The sequence below is a fragment of the Peromyscus eremicus genome, chromosome 23 (genome assembly GCF_949786415.1).
Source record: "Peromyscus eremicus chromosome 23, PerEre_H2_v1, whole genome shotgun sequence".
NCBI lineage: Eukaryota > Metazoa > Chordata > Mammalia > Rodentia > Cricetidae > Peromyscus > Peromyscus eremicus.
The window spans coordinates 37,789,546-37,814,301 of NC_081438.1; the positions used below are offsets into that span (position 1 = coordinate 37,789,546).

A 24,756-nucleotide genomic window follows, 5' to 3' on the forward strand; every position below is an offset into this window, starting at 1 on the left:
CCGACAGTATAGCAAAACTTGTCGTGGGTTCGGTTCTTTTATTGTTTAGATTTATGCTTAGGACACTATCATTTGACTCTCCTTAAATACACACTACCCCACGGGTGTTTCCTGTCCACTGAGAAGTCCAGATGTCTGTGAGAAAATTATTCCAGAGACTTAAAATGTTGTTAACACTTTTGAGGCAAAACCATGACAGGAGTAGTGTTGAGCTTTACCTTTTTCAGAGTGACCGTGACGTTGGGTGACGTCACCCGGCAGGGGATGATGAGCTCTCGTCCTTCTGTCATGTACACGACTTTAGGTATGTCGCTGTGCATCTCTATGAAAGGACTCCCTGCATCTGAGTGGGGAAAAACATAGAAGAATTGAAAATGTAAGTCTACAGTGTCGACTGGGACTGTCCCTGGGGCTCTGCGGCAGCCACGCCAGTCCCTCACGCCAGTCCCTCACGCCAGTCCCTCACCGCACAGCAAGCAGCTTGTGCTCTGTCCCTGAATCCAGCCTTCTGTGTGTCTGTCTCCCAAAGAAACTCAGCATCTTCTTCAGTTCTTAGCCTTCAGTGGGATTACCCTGACACCCTCATATGCAGTTATACGGAAGCACCACATGCAAAAGCTTCAGGAGTGAGGGAGGAGGGGGGCAGGGGTTCTGCATAAACTTCAGCTATGTTAAGCGCCCTAGGAAGTACCCCCCCCCCCCAGGGTCTTTGTGGCCACTGGGAAAACACAGGTGCTACTACCACTTGGGAGAGATGGGAGCAAGGCAGAGGTAAGCAAACCAGAGGAATTATCATTTGAATGGCAGAGGCCCCACATGAAGGCTTTCTAGCCCTTGCCTGGTGACTAGGGATGAGTGGGGAAGCAGGCTGGGAAATGCATGCGTTTCATCTGGTTAGGCCCGTCTCTTCACCGTGCAAGGCTTATCCGCTTGCTGAGAGGTCTGGAGGAGCCTTTGCATCATCACTGAAACACCTCTTTGGAAAGTGTGGCATTGTCTCTCAGAGGCAAGGAGGAATCTAACTACCTGCCGGACTTCCTTGTCGTTCCTCCAAGGAACCAGAACGAACATCAGCTATTTCTAGAAACGTTCTCACTGTCCACCCTGCTCTTGTCTGCAGGAATCCATGGACATCCTCAAACAATGATCCCTTGTTTTGTTTGGGCTCCCACTTCCCCGACTTGGTTCCAAACTTTAGGGACCAAGAGCCCTGTATGAAAGGACCAAGGAGGCCCCGGACTCGCTGGCTGGTCCTCCCTCAACACTGGATGCTGACACAGGATGACTACTAGAGAAACAAGAAATGTCAGCAGGCAAGGGTTGCCAAACACCCACAGTGGCTGCATGGTGGCTGTCCTGAGTGAGGTTGGTGAGGTCCTGAGCACTTGGTTACTTCTGAATGGGGCCTACATGGAAAGAGAGTTGAGTGAATGTAGTTACTTAAGCTAAGGAGAGTGGGCCCTCAGCCTATCATACGAATCTTAAAACAGCCCTGTAAGAAGAACAGAAGCAGAGGCTGATGTGATGTCTGCCAGTCGAAGGATGCTGGGAAACCAGAATAAGGAGATGGGAGGTGAGGACGCAGATTCCTAACAGGTACGGTGGGGGCTGGCCCTGGAAACACCTTGATTTCAGACTTGGCAGAGAAAACAGAAAACAAAAAAACTGGATCCAGGCTTTGTGATCCACACCCATAATCCCAGCAAGTTAGTCAAGGAAGCAGGACAAATGGCCAGCCTCGGCTACTTGGCTAGGTACCTTTTTTTTTTTTTTTTTTTTTTTTTTTTAAAGGAATTGGGGGCAGGGGTGTGGGAAGTGGGAGGGGAAAGAAGTTAGTTATCTTTGGATGCTAGTTTTATGAGTTATTGTCTCCTCCTCTCTTTTCCTTTTTATTTTTTCCTCTTTTTTCCTTCTTGCTTTTTTTTTTCTTTTTGAGAAAAGGTCTTGCTATGTAGCTCTGGCTGGACTGAAACTCACTCTGTAGACCAGGCTGGCCTTGAACTCACACAGAGTTCTCATGCTTAGCTGGGTTATTTTCTCTGTTGGTTTTTCTAGAATAATCATATATCATTTAATAATAACCATTAAAGTTAAAACTCGAGTTAGAAAGCATATCCAATGCACTCGAGGAAAACAAGCCATTTGTCGTTGATCAGCGTTCATTTTGACTGTCACCGTTTATAATAGAGCTGTTTTGTTGATTAGGAATTCTCGGTGGGTGTAGAACATGAGCAAAGGGAGGAAATAAGTGATGTGGAGACAGGGTGCTGGTCAGAACCAAATCCTCCACTAGATGAGGTTGCTGAGGCAGACGCCCAGCAGGGCCAGGCCTGCATCATGCTCTCTCTTCCTCCTGCAAGTCTCTCTACAATAGAGAGAGAGAGAGATGATAGACAGACAGACAGAGTGTCCCAAAGGTAACAGGAAACAGCTTAATTCCTTTAACTGAACTGTAAATCCTTCATATTAATTTACTTTCTTCTCAGACAACCCTTTCCAACAAAGAACACTAACATCAGAAGTTTCTAGAGGAAATGGTAAACACAGTGTCATCAGCTCTCAGCTAAAGAAACAGCAATTTCAAGTGGGATCATCTTTGTCTCTGAGTCCCTTTGTCCCTTTGCTCCTGTGGACTCCCTCAAACACTTAGATTTCACCCAACTATTGTCTCCCAAAGGCCTGCCTCAGTGTCAGCAGAGGGCCCCCGGAACTCAAAGATGTCCGTCCAAACACAACCTAAAAACACACTGTTTCATCCAAACACAATTAAAAACATATTGTTTGTATGTTAGCCAATAGCAGCATTAGAAGTCTACCATGTTTGCAAATGACCCCATGCCTGTATATGTGTACACACACACACACACACACACACACACACACACACACACACCCCATTCTACTCTCTGGGCTTATTAAGAGTACATTTCCTTTGCAACTTGCTTCAAGGAAGAGCACAGAATGAACTTGTCTGACATAATACAAACATTTTGTTTTGTAGGACCATAGGTATGGGAGAGGTCACGGTTCCATTAATATCACCAGTAAAACTGCTTCCTACTCCCATAGGATGTATTTGTCTTTGTTATAAAATTAAAAATGACTACTACCCCCGGCCAGTGCTGCAGAGTGGGTTCCTGCAATCAAAGTGGCTGCTTGTTGAAAGAGTGAGGAAGAGGCCAGTGCTCAGGCCATTCACACACCGTCACCGGGGACTCAAGATAACGTACGTCTAGGTGAAAGTCATGCAGTCCTCACCCCCTGAGCCTTTAGGGCTCAAGGCAGTGGCAGGAACCTGGCAGGGCAGATGCCGTCTTCCCACCCAGGGGGAGAATCTGGGCTGTCACTCTTCAGTGCAAGTGGGCGAGGAGAGATCAGAGACCCTTGCTAAGAGTAGCACTGTGTCGGTTTTTAATGGCTGTTTTTCCTTTGGGGACCTGTAATCACGATGGCACATTAAGGCACACAGTGTGGAGAACATCATCTGACTCCAGTTCTAACCAACGCTGATGTCTTAAGTGACCCCCTCCTCAAATTTCAAAAGCCTTTTCTTCTTTTATTTGAAAGCAGGTTCAAAAGTGAGCATCCTGCTTCCTAGCACACACACACATTTTAAAAAATATATTTTTATTGCTTTTACGTGCATTGGTGTTTTGCTGTGGGTGTCAGATCCCCTGGAACTGGAGTTTCAGACAGTTGTCAGCTGCCAGGTGGGTGCTGGACATTGAACCTGGGTCCTCCAGAAGAGCAGTCAGTGCTCTTAACCACTGAGCCATCTCTCCAGCCCACACACACACATTTTAAAGATGCATATAGACTTTTTCTTGGTTATCTTTCCCTTCATTTTTATTTTCTGCCAAGTCCTGGTCCTGGGGACTCTGAGGGATTAAAAAGGAGGGTGTGGTTTCCATTTACTGAAGAAGTGGAGAGGATAAACACTAACCAATCCCACTAAGATGTCTACATCTGGGCACGGGACTTTTCAGAGGTTTTCAGGCTGTGGATTATCTCTAACACTGACAATGGTTTGTTGATTGGTTAAAAAAATTTTTTTCTTTGAAATATATGCAAGACAAAGAAAAACTGCAAATTCTTCACAGACTTACACTGTCCGCCAAGGGTTTGTTAGTTCAGCTTTTCAGCTATCACGTGATTTGAGTGCCTGTGACATCAGACAAAATAGACCTTTAAAAAGATTTACCTCTGTGTGTGTGTCTGTGTGTGTGTGTGTCTGTGTGTCTGTGTGTGTGTCTGTGTGTGTGTGTGTGTCTGTGTGGGTCTGTGTGTAGGCCACCTGTGTCTGCCACAGGTGTCTGCAAAGGCTAGAAGAGGGTGTTGGATTCCCTGGAGCTGGAGTCACAGGTAGTGTGAGGCACCCAACATGGGTGCTGGGAACCAAACTCTGATCCTTTGGAACAAGTACTCTTAGGTCCTAAGCTGTCTGTCCAGCCCCAAATAGACTTTAAAGCAGTAAGTGTTGCTAGAGATAAAGAATACTTAGTAAGGGTAAGAGGATCAGTCTATCAGGAAGACATAACAACGATAAATGTGTACAACAAAACACAAGAAGAGAAGCCGACAGAACGGGAGGGAGAAATGCAGACAAACAATAACGCAAGCCCTTCAGCCTCCTACTTCCCCCGCCCCCAAGACAGGGTTTCTCTGTAGCCCTGGCTGTCCTGGAACTCACTCCATACACCAGGCTGGCCTCGAACTCAGAGATCCGCCTGCCTCTGCCCTCTGAGTGCTGGGATTAAAGGTGTGCACCACCCTTGCCCGGCTAGCCTCCTACTTTTTAAAAAATTAATTAGTTAATTTCATGTGTATCTATGTGCTTCTGTGAGTTTGTATGCACTAGAGGAGGCCAGAAGAGGGCATTGGATCCCCTGGAACTGGAGCTACAGGCAGTTGTAGGCAGTTTACCATGTGAGTGCTAAGGATTGAACCCAGGTCTTCTGCAAGAGCAGCCAATGCTCCTAACCACTGAGCCGTCTCTCCAGTCCCATATTACTTCAGTGAAGATGGAATAACTGGACAGAAGATCAAACAGGAAGAAAATACTTGAGCAATACTAGTAACCAACTACAACTAACACATGCGTAGAACATCCCACTCATCCAAGCAGGTTATACATTTTTCATAAGTGCACATAGAGAATTTCAATGACAGAGCATATGCTAGGCCGTAAAACAAACCTTAATAAAGTCAAAAGAATAGAATTAATGTAGAGTGTGTTATTTAGGATTTAGTAATAGAAATTGGGAAGACTGGAAAACTAGAAATTAGATGACATATTCTTAAACAACAAGTTGGACAAAGAAGACCTCAAAGAGGGATCAGAAAATGCTGTGGAATGCACAGGACAACACAAGGCATCACACTCAGAGGATGAGCTAACACATGTTTAAAGGGAAAGCAACAGCTAAGCTGATGACTGAGTCTTTGAAAAGGTGAACACAATGTGACAAAAACTTATCCAACAATCCAAGGAAAAAAAAAATAGACTCAAACTGCTATAAACAGAAGTGAGACACTGGAACAGACCTCATGAAAGTATAGATAGATGTGAGACATTAGGATAGAACTCATGGAAGTACAGACAGATGTGAGACATTAGAACAGACCTCATGGAAGTACAGACAGATGTGAGACACTAGAACAGGCCTCATGGAAGTACAGACAGATGTGAGACACTAGAACAGACCTCATGGAAGTACAGACAGATGTGAGACACTAGAACAGGCCTCATGGAATTATAGACAGATGTGAGATATTAGAACAGACCTCATGGAAGTACAGACAGATGTGAGACATTAGAACAGACCTCATGGAAGTACAGACAGATGTGAGACATTAGAACAGGCCTCATGGAAGTATAGACAGATGTGAGACACTAGAACAGACCTCATGGAAGTATAGACAGATGTGAGACACTAGAACAGGCCTCATGGAATTATAGACAGATGTGAGATATTAGAACAGACCTCATGGAAGTACAGACAGATGTGAGACATTAGAACAGACCTCATGGAAGTACAGACAGATGTGAGACATTAGAACAGGCCTCATGGAAGTATAGACAGATGTGAGACACTAGAACAGACCTCATGGAAGTATAGACAGATGTGAGACACTAGAACAGGCCTCATGGAAGTACAGACAGATGTGAGACACTAGAACAGACCTCATGGAAGTACAGACAGATGTGAGACACTAGAACAGGCCTCATGGAATTACAGACAGATGTGAGACACTAGAACAGACCTCATGGAAGTACAGACAGATGTGAGACATTAGAACAGGCCTCATGGAAGTACAGACAGATGTGAGACACTAGAACAGACCTCATGGAAGTACAGACAGATGTGAGACACTAGAACAGGCCTCATGGAATTACAGACAGATGTGAGACACTAGAACAGACCTCATGGAAGTACAGACAGATGTGAGACATTAGAACAGACCTCATGGAAGTACAGACAGATGTGAGACATTAGAACAGACCTCATGGAAGTACAGACAGATGTGAGACATTAGAACAGACCTCATGGAAGTACAGACAGATGTGAGACATTAGAACAGACCTCATGGAAGTACAGACAGATGTGAGACATTAGAACAGGCCTCATGGAAGTATAGACAGATGTGAGACATTAGAACAGGCCTCATGGAAGTATAGACAGATGTGAGACACTAGAACAGGCCTCATGGAAGTACAGACAGATGTGAGACACTAGAACAGGCCTCATGGAAGTACAGACAGATGTGAGACACTAGAACAGGCCTCATGGAAGTATAGGCATTATCAAGGAATATGGTCATACACCATTACCTAGATGACTGATAAAATGGACAGCTTTCTAGAGAGGCACAAACTACTGGAAATACCAAGAGGTAGATGGCCCAAACAGACCTACAACAAGAGATTGAATCAGTTATTAGAAAACAAAGCAAATCTACCTGCTCACAAGGAAACACCAAGACTCAGATGGCAAATGAATTCTACCAAACTTAAAGATTACCAATTCTTCATAAACTTTTCCCCAAAAATTAGAACAAGGAAAACTTTCTAACTCATCCTATGAGGTCAATGTTCTGATGAAGCCCAGACTGAAACCTTCACAAGAAAACTATCAAATGAGTACAATGTACGATCAAAACAAACCTCAACAAAATCATGACGTGTTACAGCCAGCTTGTGAGAATAAACAGCGAGAGCTGGAGAGATGGCTCAGAGGTTAAGAGCACTGACTGCTCTTTCAGAGGTCCTGAGTTCAATTCCCAGCACCCACATGGTGGCTCACAACCATCTGTAATGAGATCTGGTGCCCTCTTCTGTGTACATTATAAATAAATCTTCAAAAAAAAAAAAAAAAAAAAAAAGAATAAACAGCGAGGGGAAAGGCTGACAAGTGCATTTCACCAAAACTGAGAACTTTCAGTCTTCAAGGAAGACTATCCAGAGAGTGAAAACACAAAACCCTCCCGAACAAATGGGTGAAAATATGTGTATCTGCTAAGGCGCTTGCATCTAAAACATATAAAATACACTTATATTTAATCCTGAATACATTTTAAGCAGTATATAACACGTATATTTATAATACATACACATCTAGATAAGAATATTTGAAACATTTATAACATTACATAAAATAATAATAAATGTAAGACCTTTGACAACTCAGTAAGAAAGACAAATAACTCCACTGAAGAGTGCAAGAGGGCGGGGCCAGAGAGACGGCTCTGCAGTTTAGAGTATTGACCGTCCCTGCCAAAGACTCAAGTTTGGTTCTCAGCATCTGCTGTGGGATGGTCTGTATGTCAAGTGTGTTGCTGATTGGTCAATAAATAAATCACTGATTGGCCAGTGGCCAGGCAGGAAGTGTAGGCAGGACAAGGAGGAGAATAAAGCTGGGAAGTAGAAGGCTGAGTCAGAGACACTGCCAGCCGCCATGATGACAAACAGCATGTGAAGATGCCGGTAAGCCACGAGCCACGTGGCAAGGTATAGATTTATGGAAATGGATTAATTTAAGCTATAAGAACAGTTAGCAAGAAGCCTGCCACGGCCATACAGTTTGTAACCAATATAAGTTTACTTGGTCAGGTCTGAGCGGCTGTGGGACTGGCAGGTGAGAGAGATTTGTCCTGACTGTGGGCCAGGCAGGAAAACTCTAGCTATAAGCATCCACATCAGGTGGCTCACAGTCTCATGCAACTCCAGCTCCAGGGAATCCAACGCCCTCTTCTGGCCTCTGCCAGCACCCCCATATAGGTGGCACACACCCACATAGACACTCATGTATACATAAGTTAAAAGCAATAATAAAAATAACATTAAAAAAAATAATTCAAAAAGACTTGAATGGATATTTCTCCCAAGATGAGATACAAAGGATTCAGTAAACACATGAAAAGTTGTCCGAGGTCAGGAGCCATCGGGAAAACACTCATCAAAGCGGTGAGTGGCCACTTCACAGCTGCCAAAATGGCTAAATGAAAGGCACATAGTAGCAAGAGGTGACAAGAGTAAGCAGTAACTGCAGCTGGGAGGAGAAACGGCACGACTACATTAAACACAAAAACAGAACAATGGTTACTTCCCCAGGAGTGTCAACACAGAACTAGCGGCCTTACCACTCAGAAATTCTACCGATAGGTGCGCACTCAAGACAATGGGCGTTTATATCCACACAACAGCTTGTATACAGTATTTACTGAAGTGTTATTAAAAATAGCCATATGCCAGGCAGTGGTAGTGCATGTTGTTAGTCCCAGCACCGGGGAGACAGAGGCAGTAGGATCCCTGTGAGTTCAAGGCCAGCCTGATCTACATAGTTAGTTCTAGGATAGCCAAGGCTATGTAGAGAGACCCTGTCTCAAAAACTTAAAACAAGAGACAAAAAACAAGAAGTCAGAGAGCATAAATGACTCAAATGTCTATCAGCCAATAAGTGGGTCACTGAAGTGTGGTCTGTCTATCCACACCATGTAGCATGATTCAGTGAGCTATAGAAAGAATGAGGTGATGCATGAACCTCAAAAACACACTGTGTCAAAGAAGCCAGACACAGCTAGACTCTTGTAAAAAATCCAGAAGAGGCAGATCTACCCTGCAGAAAGTAGATCAATGCTTGCTTAGGACAGAAGAGGCATGGGTTGGGGGTATGGAGTGAGTCCACGGGGTCTAGCTTTCCTTCTGAGGTGGTAGAATATGGCATATTCTATCAATACATGGAAGCCCACTGAATTCTCTATTGTAAACAGGTGAATCGTGCGGTTTGTAGCCTACTTCCCCATACAGCATATCTGGAAAGAAAGCAGGGGACCCTGTTTTCTGAGCTGGAATGACTCCTGTTCACCCCCTGGGTCCTCACAGCCTTTCTCTCCCACCCCAGTGCACACCCTTTCCAGGGCACTCACCAATAACGGAATTCACCCCTGTGCCAAAGCCATTGTGAACAAATGTGTCCCCCCCTGGCGTCCCTGAGTCTTTGGGAGAACAACGAAGGCCTTTCTATCTTCATTTAGATGGACGAAGCTTGTGCACTCTGTGCAGGAGGTGAGCATCACACAGGGTGAACACATTGGTAGCCCCTGGTTACCCAGAGGATCAGCATCCAGGTTTAAGAGGGATAAAAAAAATGTCACCGAGGCTGGCTTAGTGCCTTAGTTAGTTTTCTTGTTGCTACAGCAAGATAACAGTAAGTTAAGGAAGGAAGGATTCAGTGTGGCTGTATTTCAGGACACTGAATCCATCACAGCGGCGGCGGCGGGCACACAGACTGGAGTCAGTCTGTGGTTGAGGGTGCTTATAACCACAGCTTCCCCCATAGTGTTGGTTAAGAAGCAGAGGCTGGCCTGAAGGGAAGCCTGGCCACAATCTTCCAGGTCTATCTCCAGTGGCCTATCCCCACCAGTGGGCCTCGGTCTGAAAGGTTCCATAGCCTCTCAACCCAGTACCACCTGAGAAGGGCCAGGTACTCAAAGGCAGGAGCCTGTGGGGACCTTTCACATTCAAATGTGAACACTCAGCAGTAGGGCTCAGCAGTGTCTGCCAAAAACGACAGACACCTTACACAAAACAGTTCTGTCAGAGCAGGGGACACAGGGAAGGACCATTGCGTTCCCATCCACGATGTCACTGTAAATCAACGAAACAAACGAACCCTGAAATTAGCAATTCTTTATCTGTGTACCACAAAGGAAGAGGCACCATTCCTGAGAAGCCCTTCCTTACTACCTGCCCAGCTACAGTGAGTGGCCCCCTTCTTGGACTTGGTGTTAACGGTTAGACATCACCTAGCCGGCCCCTTGGGAACCGTACCAGGAAGCAGGCAGTACTTTGGCCCGCTCAGGGTTCTGACAACGTCATCCCAACGTAGCCCCTTTACATAGCCTGTTTGTGCATGCACCAAGCCCCCTTTAAGAGGTGGGCCCCGCCTGTCTCTCTCTCAATCTTCCTCCCCCTCTCTGAATCTCCTCTCTTCCCCCCTCCCCGTCTCTTCCTCTCTCTTCCTCTCTTATTTCCAGAGGTGCAGTCTGCGTCCCTTCTTCCCTTAATAAAATCCTCTACGTGAGTGCTGTCTGCATGGTGTGAGTGACTTTCCGCCCTGCCCCTTGACTCCACCTGCCAAGCGCCCCCCCCCCCCCGCGCCCCCAACCCGTGGTGTTTCCCCTACAGCAGAAGCCTGAACAGCATCAGAAGAGAAAAGAGAAGATGCCTTAGCCTTGTCCTCCTGTCGCGCCTCCCCTAACAGGGAACCAGGGTCATCCTCTCTACCCACTGTCCAGCAACCTCAACACATAGTCAAAGATGTTTCTGGAGAAGACATCCACTGAGGCGGTTTGAAAAGTGTGTAGGATGTGTTCAACTCTGCACAAACACATTTCGGGACTCAAGGTCCTTAGCAGTTCGCCTGACACAGTACAGCATGCGCACCTCATACAACAGGAATGGTCCTTTGCATTCCTGGGGTTAAGTTCTAAATTCTGCCCGGAAGGGGAAAATGAGACTTCTGTTTTTGTTTTTGTTTGTGTTTTAATGTGCAGCTACAAACTAAGTTGATTCGTTGAGGGTCTCGGTGAGCATGGAGTGCTAGGTACAGGGCAGGCCTTCCAGGTACTCACACAAAGCAGGTTGGCCCAGTCCTCTGTCCTGCTTACCAGACAACCTGAGCCACATCTCAGAGAGAAGGCAGGCGGGGTAGGGGTGGGGGGAGAAACAGAAATGAAGGAGAAACATGCTGTAACTTTCCCACTCCAAGACTGGAGGCATTTGTTTCTTGAGCTCACTCTTCTTGTTTGCCCTGGACACACGTGAAACCTCCCAGGGATATCACAGACACCTCAGCATGGTCTCTCCTTGGAGATGAGGGAACCGAGACTCACCGGGGGGTGGGGGTGGAGGGTGGGGGGATTGGGGGAAAGTGGGGGGTGGGTCCAGGGGAGGGAAGGGACCTTCCCAAGCACAGGAATGGATTCAAGTTTCCTGTCTCTCCCAAACCAAAATCTGGCCCTGACACACCTGTGTCACCCAGGGGAGGCCATGACCATTGCCATCATCCACACATGTTGGGAGAAACCATGGCCCAGAAAGACAGGCAACATGGGACCTTCTGACAGACCCAGCAGCGTGTTAAAGGCTCAGGGCTAGAACCAAGCTCCGTCACTGGGGCCCCAGCAAAGAAGGCAGGTGAGGAGAACCAGCCTCTAGCCGGTGGGCGTGGTGGCTGTGTCTGAAGAGGGTAGCTCCAGCTCACAGCTGGTGCCAAGTCACGACTCGGGCCAGTTAGTTTGTTTTTCACACAGGGAGTCTCTGTGTAGCACTGGCTGTCCTGGATCTCACTCTGTAGACCAGGCTGGACTCAACTTAGAGATCCGCCTGCCTCTGCCTCCCGAATGCTGGGATTAAAGGTGTGTACCACCACCACTTGGCTCAACTTTCAAAGTAAAGAGGAAATCAGATTTTTAACTCTTCCAATTATTAAGTAATGGCAGCAAAAATTGCTGAACCTGACCTGAACCTGGTCAGCAGGCCTCCAGTAGTCTTGCACATTTAAGTCTCGGGGAAGCTGGAATGGATGCTGAGTCAGGGGCTTCACTAGGAACCAGACCTGGACCTGAAGCTTAATTTGATAATGTCCATTCTCGGATATGAAATTCAATGTATAAAAGATATTTAGAAAGCATAAGCAACCGACTTTGATATACCCCAAATAGAATTTGTATATACCCAAATAGAATTTGTAGTGGAATTTATCTTGTTGGGCTGCAATGAAATGGGCCCAAGAAGGTAGCCACAAGGACGGGAGCCTTTACCAGGAAAATCTCAGCATTAGCCAGGTGCTGGGTGCTGCAGGAGCATCCAGCCGCATCCAGTGAGCACCTGCCTCGTCCCGGATGCCTGCACACTTGGGATCTCCATCTCTCAAGGCAGCTCATGCCACTTGCGGACAACTCTCAGTGTCAGAAAGTCTTCCTTACATCTCTGTGCAATCTGACCTCCCTCCTGCTCAGGTGTTCTGCCTTCAGGGTTCTGAACACAGTTCTTTTAAAGCATGATCTTTTTTCACATAAGCAAGCTATGGCCACACCCAGGACATCTTGATCCCTATTTCCCACCCAAGTTTTTTGTTTCTATTTTATGTGGATGGTATTTTGTCTGCATGTATGTGTGTGTGTGTACTACATGCATACAGTACTGAAGGGGACCAGAAGAGGGCATTGGATCCCCAGACTGGAGTTATGAATGGTTGTGAGCTGCCATGTGGGTGCTGGGAATAAAACCCAAGGCCTCTTAACAGCTGAACCATCTCTCCAGCCCCTACAACACTCATTTTAAAAATTATTCTTTGCAAGTGGATATCAGCTTGTTCTAGAAGCATTTGCTGGAAAGACATGCAGGCAAACACTCATGAGCATAAAATAAAAATAAATATAAATGCCAAAATTACAAAAATGAACTCAGAATGGGTCACAGTCTCAAGCATAAAACGAGGATCCTTTGCTGAAGATCATATCAAAAGAATAAAAAACGGGCCAATGATGCTGACGAAACATCTCACCAAAGAATATGCATATTTCACAACATGCCACTGGGAAGATGTACTCCAAACCAGTGAGATCACTATACATCAGCGAGACAGCTGAAGTCCAGAACATTGACAACACTGGATAACACTGAGGCTGTAGACCAGTGGTTCTCAACCTGTGGGCTACGACCCCCTCAGGGTCTCATATCAGATATCTTGCTTATCAGATATTTACATTGCGATTCATAACAGCAGCAAAATTACAGTTACAAAGTAGCAATGAAATAATTTTATGGTTGGGGGGTCACCACGACATAAGGAACTGTATCCCAAAGGGTCACAGTGTTAGGAAGGTTGAGAACCACTGTTATAGAGTAACACAAACTATTCATTGCTGGTGGGCATGGAAGATGGTGTGGCTGTGATGGACACTCTGTCCTTTTCTTTTCTTTTTTATGTGCATTGGTGTTTTGCTTACATGTATATCTGTGTGAGGGAGCCGGATCTCATGGAATTGGATTTATAGACAGTTGTTAGCTGCCATGTGGGTACTAGGAATTGAACCCAGGTCCTCTGGAAGAGCAGCCAGTGCTCTCAACCTCTGAGCCACCTCTCCAGCCCCTGTGATGGACACTCTGAAAGGTAACTTGGCAACTTCTTACAAAACAATCACACAGTTACCATGCAATTCAGCAATCACATTCCTCGCTGTTCACCTGAGGAGTTGATGTTTTTGGATGTTTATAGTGTCTTCGCCATGCTTGTGAAGACTGAAAAGCAACCAAGACCTTCCTCAGTAGGTGAAGGGGCAAATAAAGTGTGGTACCTCCTCCGGATATAGAATATTATTTAGTGCTGAAGAAATGAAGGTCTGGGGATTTAGCTCAGTGGGTAAAGTCTTTTCCTGGTATGCACGAAGCCCTGGCTTTGACTCCAGGTCTGCATAAGCCATGTGTATAGTTACCGCATGCCTGTAATCTCAGGTCATCCTCACAGAGCAAAGCTGAAGCCTTTCTGGGATACACAAGACAGAAGGAGGAAAAGGAGGAAGAGAGGAGGAAGAGGAAGAAAGCAAAGAAATATCAAAGTTATAAGAAAACATGGATGAATCTTTTTATTTTGTTTTGTGTTTGTTTGTTTTGGGATAGGTTTTTCTCTATGCAGCCTTGGCTGGTTTGGAACTCTCTACGGAGGCCGGCATCAAACTCATGGAAATCTGCCTGCCTTTGCCTCTCCAGTGCCGGAATTAAAGGGGTGTGCCTCCAATCAATGTGGAGGAATCTGATGTGCATTACAAAAAGAAAGAAGCTAATGTATAAAAGACACTGTATGATACATGTGTACAAACTCTGGTGAAGGAAAACTGTAGGAACAGGGAAAGATCAGTGGTTTCCTGGGATGGGGGCGGTGACTAAGGGGAGCGCAGGGGATTTTTAGGGAGGCAAAATCATCCTGTGTGACACTGTGACAATGGATATGAGCCATCATGTATTAATCTAAAGTCAAGATTGCACAACATCAAGATGACCCCACAGCATTCAGGAGACAGAGGCAGGAGAATTGCCACAAGCTCAAGGCCAGTCAGGTCCACAGCGCTCCAGGACAGCCTAGGCTACACTGTAAACCCTGTCTCTTGGATGTAAACTACTTATCTACACATGGTGTTGACTGTGACGGCCAATGTCAGCATGTCGGCTGGACCACTCTGACAGAGGCGTCAACAGTGGGGGGGGGCACCCACGTGGGGGCAGAAGACACTCAGGATGTCTGCTCCTCCTGATCGATTTTGGTGAGAACCTTTATGAAAACTCCGAGTAAAGTCATTTTCTTTAAAACCCACCAACGGAGCTGGAGCGATGGCTCAGTGGTTAAGAGCACTTGCTATTCTTCCAGAGGATCTGAGTTCGGATCCCAGCACCCGTAACAGGCAGTTCACAAGCACCTGGAACTCCAGCTCCTGGAGGGTCCAGCAGCCTCTTGACGCACACTCGCACACTCACACACACACAAACACAAAACAGGAGGTACTGCTGCTTCCTCGGCTGGACCCTGTTCAAACGTGTAAAGTGCAGAGTGTAAGAGCTAGCCATTACTCTTCCGATCATTTCGCACAAGGCTGAAGACCTGGTAAGAGCCACAGCAGGGGCTCGAAACGAATATACAGTCCAGGTTATGCTGTTCCATCGGTCACTGATTAACTGATGTCTGATGAAAGCAGGAAGGGGCCGCGGGTGCTGTTAGCTGGCCAGTCACTCACCCAGGTCAGTGTAGCTCAGGGAAGACGCATCAAATGGGAGAACAAACGCATTCCACAGTGAGGGGGGCTCACGGAGTGTTAGCGCTGCACCAGCTGCGAGGAACAGGTCGCTGCTCTCCTTGTCTCTAGATGCGACAGGTGTTCCATCGAGAGTGTTAAAGCTATGAAACATTCAGATGCTTAAAGCTTTTCCAGCTTAAGGAAATGTCTTTTGAGAAAACCTCTGGCTCATTTTCCTCAAAAAACGGTTGCTTGATGGGACTTTTTTTTTTTTTTAATTCTTAAAACATTATAAAGTTCCAGCCCACTATTTTTCATGTCTTGACTGTATTGGGGGAAAGGAGAACACACGGCCAGTCGTACCACCTTTGGACTTCACTGCCAACTGGAGACTTCATAGTTCTATTCCCAGTCATCAGCTTCTCAAAGTTGTAGGCTGTGTCCAAGTAGCTTGTTCGAGACTACGTTCGTTCATTTTGATTACTGTTGAGTGCCTGTGCCATTCTGCTAAAGGCCGCTGGTACACGCAGACGCATTGCTAGTAAGCCTTACCGATGTGCTCTAGAGAACCCACATGCCAGATCTTTCCGATGTGCAAATACCAGGAATCATTCTCTTCGTCTGAGTGGCAGCCTGAACATTCGACAGAGCTATTGATGGCAATCTAAGGAACGTTCTAGATGAACAGAAAGTATACCAAGAACACCAGCAGCAAGAGTGGCTTCCATCCTGGTGAGGAGTTTAACGACACAAATATTTCTTCAAGAGAAACATGAAATGGCGGGGCTTAGAGACATCCAGAGTGTCTTCCATCAAAGTTTGTGTGACCGAAAAGGAGAATGGTCGAGTTAGGTTTCTGCTCTCTGAACTCATGAATTAGCCATGTGGTACTAATCAGCCACCATCGAGTGATGGGCAGAATGGATAATCTCCTTCATGCTTCTGCCCCAGAGGGAGCGCACAGCCAGGGTACAGAGGGTCCTGTTTTCCAAGGGGGGAAATCTATGGTTCCAAACCATGCCCATGTCTATTATAAATGACAGAAATATGTTTCTCTTCTTTCACAACTCTGGCAGGAACCAGCGACAATAACCTGGAACAAAACTCCACAACAGATGCTCCCAGGAGGACTGGCCCAGAGCAGTAATTGGGGTCAACACTAAGGACTGATAGAGGGGTCCTCTTCATCATATAGAGAGACTGCTTCTGAACCATAGCCATTCCAGGAACAGTAAAAATAAAACTGGACTTTGTTTTAAAGGCCCATAAACTGGCACCATGGTCCTATAAAGTTACCAGTGAATTGAATTTCAAAGCTATACGATTCTATAATTCAGTCTTCTGGACCATGTACAGAACAAACCACAGGATCTTATACATGGGAGGTTTGCTATCAATATCTGTGGACAGAACCCTGCCAACAGAAGCTCGAGGCCAGGGCTGGTGAGTTAGCTTCTGTTTGATCCCAGGAACCCACGGTGGAAGGAAAGAAGGACAATTTGAAAAATTGTCCTCTGACCTTCACACACTCACTGGACATATGCATGTGCACATACACACACACACACACACACACACACACACACACACACACACACATGGAAACTCTGTGGGGCAGTTTCCTACTGTCCACTTAAAACTCATGTAAAGATAATCTTAATGAAATCCTTAGACTTCTAGAAAAGACTGTCCCATAGCCAAATCCTTGCCCCAGCATACCTGAAGTGTAAACAGAATCCTCTCCTTCCCGGGAGACAGAGTGTGCACAGTCATCCTGAATGCCAGCAAGGCTCTGGAAATACTTTGTAAGGAGGACTGAGTGAAAGGATGCATTGTAATGATCTGTTTCTTTATAAGCCAAAAGTTCATAGCTACATTTTCTGGAGAACTCCATTTTACCAGCGATTCACATTCAAATGCCATTTGTCCAGACCATGTTAAGAGTGTATCCAAGGGGATGACCTGACATCAGTATCATTTACCGGGGAAGCTTGCTCTGGCTGTGACCAGAGCGAGTGGCCTAGCTACCCTGACAGAATTTAAGTGTCTCTGACTACTCTTCCCTGTCCTTTACCCAGCATCGAGACTGATTGCATTCCCCAAAGCTGCCAGCCCTCTGCTTCCCTGTGGCTTTCCTATCACCCTCTCTGCTGCTGTGAGGCACACACCACCTCTAAATGGTTTCCCTCCTTCAGTCTGGCCCCATCCCATCTTCTCTTCAGGGAAAGACTGCCTGTTTTATCCTGCATCTGCAGGAGTCCACTGCTCTCTGCAAAGCCTGCTGTGACATTCCTGTTTCTTCCCTTATTCAGAGAACAGTGAAGTAACTGGGTGAGGAGTGGGGATAAATGGCGCTCTATAAACACAACCATTTGCTTATGTGAAAGGAAAGTTTTAACAACCGTAAGAAGTTATATTAGCGGAAATGTTAATGTGCCGGCCAACTTAGTTAAGTCCACTAATGTCGTTAAACAAGGTTACTTGAATAATGAATTCCCTGAATGCTGTGTTCTAGTGGAAGGCTTGGTGGACGGCTGCAAGTGGTGGGTGTGGTGATAAGTGGTGTTCTGTAGGCTACTGGATGCTCCGTCTACATCAGAGCTTAGCTGGTGACTGTGCCTGGGAAACGGGGCACTCTACAGTGTCCTAAACACATGTTTGCTCATAGTTCGTGTGCTGTATTTGGCAGTAAATAGGAAAAGCTATACACGCTTGAGTCTCTTTCTCTAGACCCCTGGCGCTGCACAGCTGTCTTTCAAAACACACCTACAAGGTTTCTCATCTTTATAAGACTCGAGAATGAAGTGCCAACTCGTCTGTAGATGCTCGTCAGGGGCAGCAAGTTGCCACACAAAAGCCTTCCTAGTCTATGAGAAGGAAGTGATGGGCAGTTAGTGTGTAGTGAAAAAGGCTGGAATTCATTAACCTCAGAGGTAATATCTGCATTATTGGAGACAAGCTTTGTGCCCAACAAGTAAAATGCACCTCTGGGGGTGTGGTCAATAAAAATGGAAGAAGCCCCAATTATCTCAGAAGAGAATTAAAGTAACAAAAACAAAAAATACATGACCGTTTTGGCAACACAAGAGTTCCAGATGATTAGGAGATTGTTGTCATGTTGGCTTTAAGAAGGTCTGAGACCAATGACAACCTCCAGAAAAAGACAGCGAAATCGGCGCTAAATCTACGACACGGTGGCTACTCTTTCCCCACCCAGCCCATGATAGACATCAGTAATTAGTGTTGGCACATTTTCTTACTAATCCAAATGCATCCTCAGCATCAGGTTTAACACAGTATTCCTTCTGTACGGCGGGTGTTTGGCGGTTCGTTTATCCATGGAACAAAGGACCTTGGCTATGCATCCTGACTTACCAAGACAACACACTGCAGACATAAACAGTCAAGACAGTCCCCGGCCTTTACCCTCCCAGCATTTGTGTTAACCAGTGGTTTGCCGTCCAAAGTAATAGCTTCTTGCTGGTTGCTGTTTAACAGTTGAAATGGGAATGACTATGAGTAACAAAGTTTCTCTTCAGTGGTGAGAGGGAAATGGAGTGGAGGGTACACATTGGAGTTGCCGATTCCATGAACTCCTGAGATCTATTGAACGGTACAGGAGTTAAGGGGAACTGGCTAAATACTGTTTTACTAGGAACTAAGACGTTACTACTACTATTATTATGGTTATTGATTTCAGAATCTGCTTGCAAGTGGGTCTCTTCCAAACCCACAGGAGAAAGGCTGATGATGAGTTCTAATGTGGATGGATGCTTTTTTCCCCCTCCCCTTTCTCAAAGAGACAGAGGAAGTCCAGGACCTACCGCAAAGCATGTTCTGTCTCAAGTGTAGGAAGGAACAAATACCCCATAGGATATGTTCCATAGAACCAGAGAAAGAAAGTGCAAAGCTTGGTATGCCCAGCCCCCAGGCGCTACATCTGCCTTCCCCTCGGCCTGTACAGCTCCCCAGAAGCTGTTCAATCTGCACCTTCCCATCCACCTCGTTTCCTGCCCGCCACTCTCTCCTCCCTCCTTAGAAGAGAGTGACCTCACCTGCAGTTCCCTGGCCATAGCTACTCTTAGTGTTAAGTGGGTTGTGGCCTCCCTATAACAGCAAACTCTAGGTAGTCTAGACCCTACAGTGCGCTAACCCTGGAAGACGACAAACCACAGGAATAGAATTTGAGGAGCGGGGACATAAAAGTGGTTCCGTCCCAATCATGCCGACAGCTAGGCATAGCGTGGCTCACTCCTGTAACCACGGCTACTTCCAATGGCTGTGGTCGAGGGTTACAATTTTGAGACCTGTCTGGGCTACACTGTGAGTTCAAGGCCAGACAGGCAACTCAGTGAGGGTCTGTCCCCCAAATACAAAAGGGATATAGCTCAAAGATAGCGTGCTTGGCTAGCATGCATAAAGTCCTGGGCTCAATCTCAGAGGGGAAAAAAATTCCAACTGACGGTAGCTGGAAAGTGGTCACTGCCAGTATCATACAGATGACTGTCTCCTAAGACTAGTCCTGAATCTGGGTGACTACATGCCCTGCTCAGGACTTTAATGCAAGACCTATTTATCCCACCAGGAGGTAGATTCACATTGAGTATTTTTTTAAAGATTTATTTATTTTATGTGCATTGATGTTCTGCCTGATGTATGTTTGTATGAGGGTGTTGGATTCCCTGGGACTGGGGTTACAGACAGTTGTGAGCTGCCATGTGGGTGCTGGGAATTGAACCCAGGTCCTCTGCAAGAGTAGCAAGTGCCCTTAAACAGCTGAGCTATCTCTATAGTCCCTCACGGATTAATTTAAAAGAGAAAGCTGTTCAAGCATAACCCCCAACACTTTGTGGTGTGTGTGTGTGTGTGTGTGTGTGTGTATACACCCAGGTTTTTAAACTTGCCACTGGTCTGTATTTATCCCCAGCTCCCCTAAAACATTTTATAATTCTAACATGTAGGAGACTGCATTGTGCTGAAGGACCACCACCTTGCACCATAGACTGAGCACCTCAATGGTTAACACATGGATCCTATCACTCAGTCTGTTCTGATGTTGTGGGAGTCAACTCAATAGACAAGAGTCTCTTCTCACAGGGCACATTGAACTCACTGCATCTTGAAAATTCTGGTCAAAACTGAGCACTAAAAATGCATTAAGATGTGTTTCGCAGGTTCCTGCATTTAGGCTGGTAGCCCTCTGCTGCCCATGTGTGCCACATTTCCTAGGAAAACCATGTTCTCACCAGTCCCAGTAGACCTCGGACCCACTGCCAAACAAAAGCGAAGAGAACGTGGGAGGTCGACGTCTTACCACTGACAAATATGTAGATGGCAGACTCCGTTCTCTTCTTCTTGGAAGCAGATTTGGGGAGGTATCCGCAGGTGTAGAGGCCCGTGTGGTTGGCCTGCGCCATGTTCAAGGTCAGGGTGCTGCAAAATTGTCTGTTGTTCCTCCCACAGGCAGATCTAGTGACGCTCAGCCTTTTCTCTTCCTTACTCACTGCTGCAGGCAGAGACCACGAGTGGGCTGCCTCCCCTCTGCAACCGGACAGAGCAAAGCGGTCAAGGCTGAGGCCAGGCTCAGAACCGGGTCTCAGGAAGCACGATTCTGAGGCCTCCCGGGTGTCCGTCTGCCTCTTTAAGAACAAACCACATATTCTAAGGGGCTTTGGGACCATTGTCAGGACAAAGAGGTGACGATATTTGGGCATTCCCTCAAGGTGCGTGAAGCTCTCCCCTCCACTGGACAAATTCTCTCTGTGAAGCTTAATTACAGGAGCCCCTGAGGCTCTGCCCCTCTCCCTCCTACTCTGAGAGGTGGCCTCTCATCAGGGGGTCAGTGGGGTTGATTTGGGAATGGTGAGATTTCGACACCCACGCCCATGCTACTCACCTGCACTTGAGAAAGAGAGTCTGGCCGGCTTGTATGATGTGCTGAGTGCCTTTTAAACTCAGTTCAGGTCCTTTTAACTTCGACCCTGAACCATATCCTATAAAACAAAAATTGTAAACATGTTGTTTGTAAATGATTTATTACCTCTTCTAAAAGATTGCTTTTGTTTCCCTTTAACTTAGTCACCTATATAAAGGATACACTGGATGCAAAGTTTCTGGTTTTTTGTTTGTTTGTTTGTTGTTGTTGTTGTTTGTTTGTTTGTTTCTGGAGACGGGGTCTCACTAAGTAGCCCAGGCTGGCCTAGAACTCACGGCAAACCTCTTGCCTCTACCTCCCAAATGTTGGGCTTGCACGTGTGAGCCGCCATGCCTGGCTGTGGCTTCTGGCTGTCATTCATTCATTAGTTGAGCAATATTTGGGCCAGCCATTGAGTCATTTTTCTTCCTAAACTTGTGTCCTCATTTGGAAAACTAATTTTAGACTCAAAGTCAGTTTTAGAAGCTACTTGGTCTGTCTTGCACAATCCGTGTCTTGCACAATCCTTCTAGAGTGGTCCAGTTAAACGGATTGTCCACTCTCACACGGCATCTCACCAGCCCACTGCAGATCACTGTGCAGCAATAAAACAAGACACGTGTGAGTGGATTAGGATCTGCGTACCTTTACACAATGCAATAACGACGTCCATTCCAGGGACTATGTGAGCCTGGATCTCTCTGTCTCTCTGTCCCTGTCTGTCTCTGTCTCTGTCTCTCTTTGTCTTTCTGTTTCTGTCTCTCTCTCCTCTGTCTCCCTACCCCCCCCCCCCAACTGTACTGGATACTCTTGCATATCTGACTCCCATTTGAACTCTCCGAGTCACATGACTCTTTCAGCTACGGTCTATACAGACTGAGCCTCTCTCAGCCCTCAGAATAGCATCTAAGGGGCTACAGCCTCCTTCCTCTACCCTCCCTGGTTTCCCCCTTCTCCCTCTTTCATCCCCTAGCCCTCCATTTCCTCTTCTCCCCCTAGCTCCCCATTTCCGCTTCTCCTTCCTTCTTCCTCTAGCCCGTTTCCTCCTTCTCCTTCCTTCTTCCTCCAGCCCCCCATTTCCACTTCTCCTTCCTCTTCCTCTAGCCCATTTCCTCCTCCTCCCTCCTTCCTCTTCCCGACCACTGTAATGACAGGTAAGGTTGGGGGCCAGGGACAGTGATCCCTAGGAAAGACTAGGGATTGGGAGAGAGGGAGTCTTGGGGCTAGATACATTTATCACCAATCTTCATGAGTATTTTTTACTTGAAAATGGGTCTTCATGGTAGAAGTTAAGGGCGAAACTTGAAGTCCTCTAGATCCCTTGCCGGATCACAGATCTGAGGTCTTTGTGTCAAATCCCAGGGCCGCCTGACTGTGATCGCGAGTGTCTCTCTGGGGTCCTAGTATCTTAAGGACTACTGGACTCTTTAAAACGCTATATTGCATAGGTAGCTCGCTTTCCTTCTTCCCAACGGCATGGCTGTTGCTACCCCTTAGCATCCATGCTCTAACGCCGCACAGGCTCTATCGCCACGCAGGGGGTACAGGGTCAGAACCATGGCGTACAGGAAGCTGACTCACCGCCCACCATGGGGCACAGGCCCCCAGCATAATTGCTGTCAGAAAGTATTCTCTTGGGTATATAGTTTCAAAGGAAGATATTAAGTGAACCTTATGCTCTCTAAATGTTGCTGGTGGTAAAATTAATATTTTAGAAGGCATTTCAATTGGCAGGAGTTACTGGTATTCAATTATTAACAGATTAATTGGCAGGATGCTAATGGCTGTAAATAAATCAAAACCACTGCTTCCTACAGACCTAGTTATTCTTCCACAAAACCCCAAAGAAGTCAACCCACCTGGGTAAGTGAGAACAAACTTCGTACTTTATTCATCTTTTTGAATCTCCTGATGCGACGACCCCCAAGAACAGTAGATTTTCCTAAAGCACAGCTTGCGGTTGGTAACACCTACCCTAAAAAAATTCCAGGCCAGAACTGTCTCTGCCCTTCTTGTGTCATGGAACTTTGGGGATTTAATTGAGCAATTGTCTCTGTGCTGGGAAAGGCCCGGCACAGCTTCCTGCGGAAAATTCTAGCATTACTTGCAATTATCTGCAGTCGAGGTGGACCTGATGAAGCCCTCCCTGCAGGAGAGGCCGTGAAGAAACCTCCGTCTTCCTAACTGAGGGTTCCCAGTTTTATCTGTCTTTCTTTGGGGGTGACTCAGAATGGGAATGCCTCGGCCCTTGTCAAGGGAACCTGGAGCTTCACGGCACATGCCTGCCAGCGAGGAAGTGCCATTGAGGAAGTCTTAAGTGTCTTCTCTGCACTCTGCACTGTTCTCTGACTCAGACACCACCTGAGTGAGGGATCAGAGACACTGGAGGGAAATGGGGTTACTGGAAAGTTTAGGCGAGAAATGCTAAGAAAATAAGATTTCAGGATGTAGCTTGTCATCACTAACATCAATGAATTCTTCATTTGGAATAAAGAAGCTAGATACCATAGCCGATTTGGAAATGGAGAAAGAGCTAGAGAGATGGCTCAGTAGTTAAGAAGACCGGCTGCTTTTGCAGAGGACCCAGGTTCGATTCTTAGCACCTACGTGGTGGCTCACAACTATCTTTATCTCCAGTTCCAGGGGATCTGGCACCCTCTGCTAGCACCCATGTGGCGCACAGGTATACATGCAGACAAAACACCAATATACATAAAATAAGAAATACTTTTAAAAAGTTGTTTAGAAAAGGAATAAAGTTTAAGGATACTATATTTCTGAGTTGGTGACTACTTTAACGCCCTTCTTTAGTGGATAGGAAATTATGGTAACATGAGGATTAGCAGGAACCAGATATGGCGGTACCTGTCTATAATCCCAGCATAGGAGAGGCTGGAGCCGGAGGATTGTGAGTTCAAGGTCAGACTGGGCCATATAGTTAGGTCCTGTCTCAAGAAACCAACAACTATATCTTAACAGAAAACTAATAAGGAAAAAAATTCTCTAATGCTTCTAGAAAATATTATTAGTCCTTAAAACATTTCTTTGAGGCAGTTGAATATCCATGTCTGAGCAATGGAAGTCCAAGTGCCAAAATGTAAGCTTCTGCTGCTCATCAGCACTTGCTGCATCATTAGTGATACCCAGAGTAGACACATTCTTGCTCAGGGGCTCCCTCAGTAGCACAGAGCTGGGTTGCCCATTTTGACAATAACTCCACAAAATGTTCCATTTTTCAAGGGTGGAGTACTCCATGTAAATGATCCCCTGTTGTAAAGCTTGGGTGGGTATCAAAACTTTCCACTGTTTGCCATAGTAGCCTTATCATCTGGACTTTAAAAATAATTTTTCTCCCTCATCACCAGAGTCAACTGTGGTATGAGAAACAGAAATCTTTTTGCATCAGGAAAAGTATTGCTTGACATAATAATGGAAAATCTCAGTGTGGCCCAGGACAATGGGCTTTCTTGTATGTGTATTTATTAGGGTCAATCACTGTAGCTAAGAGCACTAAACAAACAAACAAACAAAACAGCCTGTTGAGCTTG

The 24,756-nt window shown here is 46.1% G+C and overlaps 1 protein-coding gene across 1 annotated transcript in view; it reads right to left on the reverse strand.

The window, feature by feature from the left end:
• Flt1 (fms related receptor tyrosine kinase 1) overlaps positions 1–22,767 on the reverse strand; it is a 146,636-nt gene extending 123,869 nt beyond the window's left edge. Inside the window, exons 1-3 of the mRNA XM_059248977.1 lie at positions 22,721–22,767; positions 20,609–20,835; positions 219–343 (exon numbers count right to left, since the gene is read on the reverse strand). Coding sequence (XP_059104960.1) covers positions 219–343; positions 20,609–20,835; positions 22,721–22,767 — 399 coding nt within the window. The remainder of the gene's footprint in view (positions 1–218; positions 344–20,608; positions 20,836–22,720) is intronic.
• Positions 22,768–24,756: the final 1,989 nt, after the last annotated feature.